The sequence below is a fragment of the Argiope bruennichi genome, chromosome X1, assembly GCF_947563725.1.
Source record: "Argiope bruennichi chromosome X1, qqArgBrue1.1, whole genome shotgun sequence".
In the NCBI taxonomy this organism is placed as follows: domain Eukaryota; kingdom Metazoa; phylum Arthropoda; class Arachnida; order Araneae; family Araneidae; genus Argiope; species Argiope bruennichi.
In genome coordinates, this window is record NC_079162.1 from 115,409,999 (window position 1) to 115,414,257 (window position 4,259).

Here is a 4,259-nt window from a genome sequence, read left to right on the forward strand (position 1 = left end):
ATATGTAAAAAAAAAAAAAAAAAAAAAAAAAAAATCCTTTATTTTCTTATTTAATATACTACTTAAATAATATATCTGAAGTGTGAGCAAAAGAATTTCAGTATGCTAAAAATGTTTGTTTTTTTGATCAATATATAAAATATGACCCTTTATATTTTAGTGGCACATTTTATATAGTGATAATTAGTGTCATGAAAATATGTGCTACTATCTTGTAAGCAAGATCAATATAAAATACTTGCTACCAATACGAAAGCAGAAACAAGACTATAGTGTATATAGAATTTGATTTATTTGCGTTGAATACTAAAAACTTGATTAAGAGCATTTGATTTTACCTAAAAAAATACTTTAATGATCAAACACATGTGCAAAAATAATTGATTTTAAAAATAACTCCATTAATTATTATATTAATTTGAATAAGAAAGTTTAAAATTTGTTAATTGTTAATGTCTTCTGTTAATTCTTGGACTTTAATGGGAAAATCTTAGAAAGATTAAGAAAAGACTTGCATTAATGTTAAGCCTTTTATTAAGATTATAATAACTTGCATAATTAATATTAATTATTTATTATATTAATTATTATTTACTCGTTACATTAATAATTATATTAATATACAATTATTATATTATATATTATATTATATTATTATTATATTTATAATAATTATTATAATATGCATAATGTCATACATTTTGTTGCTCAAAACCATTATCATACTTTATTTAATAAGGGTATCACTAAAGATCATTTATAAGGTATATTCACATAAAAATAGAAACCTGAGCGATTCTCACTTTCAGTTGTATGAGATTTTTAATTAGTGCTTTTATCGAATATAAGATAAAATTAACTAAATCAAATAACCATATTCATTTGATAAAAAAATGATGCGTCAATATTAAACAAAAACAAAGATAGAAATAATGCAAATCTCAATTTTAAAAAAATGATAATATTATGAAAGTAATAAATATTCATTTTTGAACACACCATATGCTCGCCAAGGAGGTCGAATAGCGAGTTTCTAGCAACCCTCTAGATTAAGGAAACCCAGTTTCCATGACAACGGCTGATGCCTCCGCGACGGTGACATTCTCAGAAGCCAGCATACCTTTAAACAGAGCAGTTCATCATGAATGAAATCCACAAAGGCGGCAGAAAATCGCGTAACTGGAAATCGGGAGAAGAAATTAAAAGCAAGATTCTTCCAGCTAACTTTTCAGCTCCATTTGTTATTTTTGGGGGAACTAAATCAGGAAGAAAAACTTTTGCCCTTCGCCTAGCAGACATGAATGCCGATAAATTGCCTGAATACGAAGCTCAGCCGTTTTTCAGTTCTTTTCATATCTGGGCAGCTAGACCTGAAGAGACTCATCGAACTGTTACTTTGCATCTCATGGCCTACATTTATCCGCCACCAGAAAAAGTTCATAAGTCCTATAAAGACCAATGTATGGCCATGTTAGACAAGTTTTGTTGTCGAGTTTTTTTATTTGACATTACTAGTAGAGAGTCTTTTAACACTGCTAGAGACTATATGGTGCGATATGCGAATAATAGCCCAGTTCCATGCTTTCTAGTTGGAAACAAAAGTGATCTAAAGGTTTCTGTCCCACAACTGCATATAGTCACCAGAGAATACATAGAACAGGCAATTGACATGACAAATATCAAATTTTTTGAATGTTCCGCCAAAACGAAGTTGAATGTTCAGCCAGTCTTGGAAGCCATACAAGATTCTGTGAATAAACGAAAATATCTGATGCAAGTATAAGTAAAGAATTCGGTGCATCATGTTCCAGTGCTTGCCATCGATTTTCTTGTAATAAGAATTAAATTTCTGAAATCACATGCCGTTATTTTCTGTGGACTCATTATTTGCTGTTTTGATAGAAGTGATATCTTGTCTCGAACTGACTTCTGATAACAAAGAACTGAATTTAGACTAAATTTGATAGAAAGAACTGATTAATCCATACAAGATTCTTGAATCTACGAAAATATCTGATGCAAGTATAAGCAAAGAATTCGGTGCATCATGTTCCAGTGCTTGCCATCGGTTTTCTTGTAATATGAATTAAATTCTTGAAATCACATGCCGTTATTTTCTGTGGACTCATTATTTGCTGTTTTGATAGAAGTGATATCTTGTCTCGAACTGACTTCTGATAACAAAGAACTGAATTTTTGCATCTATTCTTTTACATTTGTTTCATTTCTGTGAAACATTTGAATTCGTTTTAATTTAAGCATGTTGAACAAAGTTATGCACGTTAAACAATAATTTGTTCTATTTCCTTGAATCGATGTTCTTATAACGTTTAATTGAATATTTGAAAGCTTCTCCTAAGTAAAATAATTTTACTCTTATTCTTTATGAAGGCATTTCAATGTAATGAAACTGTTCTTCTTTTATTTGTATATATTTAAAATAAAGAGCAAATTCTATCGGATTGTTCTGTATTGAATTCTATAATTATATTCGAAAAGTCCTATAATTTAGAAGCTCTAAATTGTTGTTCTACAATCTATTGTAGTATGTTAAACCTATATCAAAAGTGTGAGATTAAATTCTAGATAGAAATAAGATGATAAACTCAATATTCATTTGGAAAGTAAAAGGTGTTTTTGGTGCTGGTGTTATAGGGGTTTAAATAATTTAATTTTTGAACCGAAAATTGTGAAAAAAAGTCATAAAGCGTATTATATGCTTTTGTTTAACTTCAAATATTTCATATTTTTAAGGATGAGAATTAAGTAATCGATTTCTCCCTCTCTTAATGAATTAATAATTCTATACTTTTGTTCAGTAATTAGTTTTAGACTAAAATATATTAAAAAAATTTTAGAATTTCTAAATGTAAATATATTAATTATAACTGAGTATATATTTTATAGAGTTTGCGGCATTAAAAAATTCTTTTTTAGATTCTGCACTAATTATAGTTGTGAATTGCAAAATATCTTTATGACAGACTTGATTAAAAGTTAATATCTGGATGATGATGATGAAACTAATGAATATAAAATTTTTAACGTCTTATTTATGTGTAGCAATTATGATTACTGTTTTTATCGAAACTGCAAATGTGTTTTAAAACATTTAAACAATAAATATCATAAAAATATGGATATTCATTAAAAGTTAATATATAATAGATGTAAATTAAATTCCAGTGCTGTTTTAATCACAAGTTTGTGATTAAAACGGCACTGGAATTTATATTTATTTATATATATATTTATTTATAGTTTACATGCTATTGATGTCAATGCAATTCAGTAATAGACGAGATAATGTTTTGAATCTTTATATAATACTGAAATAAAAACATATGTTGAAAAAAAAATTTCAAAACAGCACCTTTTTAAAGACATTTCGAAAATAAGGCGTTCTTTGAACATTCAGCTAAGAATTCTTTTATTTATTATCTTCAGTATTACAGTTTTTTAATATAAACTCTTTGAATATAAAATATTATTTTGAATTTTTGATCGTAATGCAGAGAGATTTTTTTTAGACTTTGAATTAAATTTTTAAAGAAGTTTTCACATTTTCTTTATAAAAACTTGCACATTCTTGTTTTTACTTAAATCATCGAAAAAGAGTGTGAGATAAATATATATTTCAAAAACATATTTATTTTGCAATTCATTTTTACTAATTTTTTAAAATTTTTGTCAAACCAAGAAACTATATTACGTCAAACGTTACATATCTTATCTATCAAAGCAATTCGATAAATGAGATTACTTGTTTTTAAAACTTCATTTAATACTGGCATACAAAAAATTGTTCAATTAAATCCAGGAAACAAAAATTACTCAGTGAAATATGTTTCGCAAATACATTCCTTCAGTTTTCAGCCTGGACATTTTACTTTAGTTCATCATAAATATTACTTTTTTAGTATAAACCATTATGCTAAATTTTTCGAGATGAATTTCTGATTTTAAAATGTTATTTTAAGATTTCTATAGTATTGTTAAGACAAAATCTTAGTACAATGAAATAAAATGAATTTTTGAACGAAAGTTCCATATTAAGTTTCGACAAATTCACGCATGAGTGAATCACGCGTACATTGTTAATAGATCACTTTTTGATCATTGAAATAAAAATTGGGACAAATACACACACACACACACAAAAAAAAATCCTTATTTTTCATCTTATCCTTATTAAACTTTTAAAATGTTATTAAAACTATCGTTTGTCAATCGTAGATAATATGCCATATATTACTGCT

General features: G+C 26.6%; 1 protein-coding gene across 1 annotated transcript; it reads left to right on the top strand.

The window, feature by feature from the left end:
* Positions 1–1,141: 1,141 nt before the first annotated feature.
* Positions 1,142–1,783, top strand: LOC129959367 (ras-related protein Rab-3-like). The gene has a single exon (XM_056072187.1). The coding sequence runs from the start codon at positions 1,142–1,144 to the stop codon at positions 1,781–1,783; it is 642 nt and encodes a 213-aa protein (XP_055928162.1).
* The last annotated feature ends 2,476 nt before the right edge of the window (positions 1,784–4,259 follow it).

Coding starts and splice junctions, on each gene's coding strand:
- LOC129959367 (XM_056072187.1), top strand. CDS start 1,142: ATGAATGAAATCCACAAAGGCGGCAGAAAATCGCGTAACTGGAAATCG.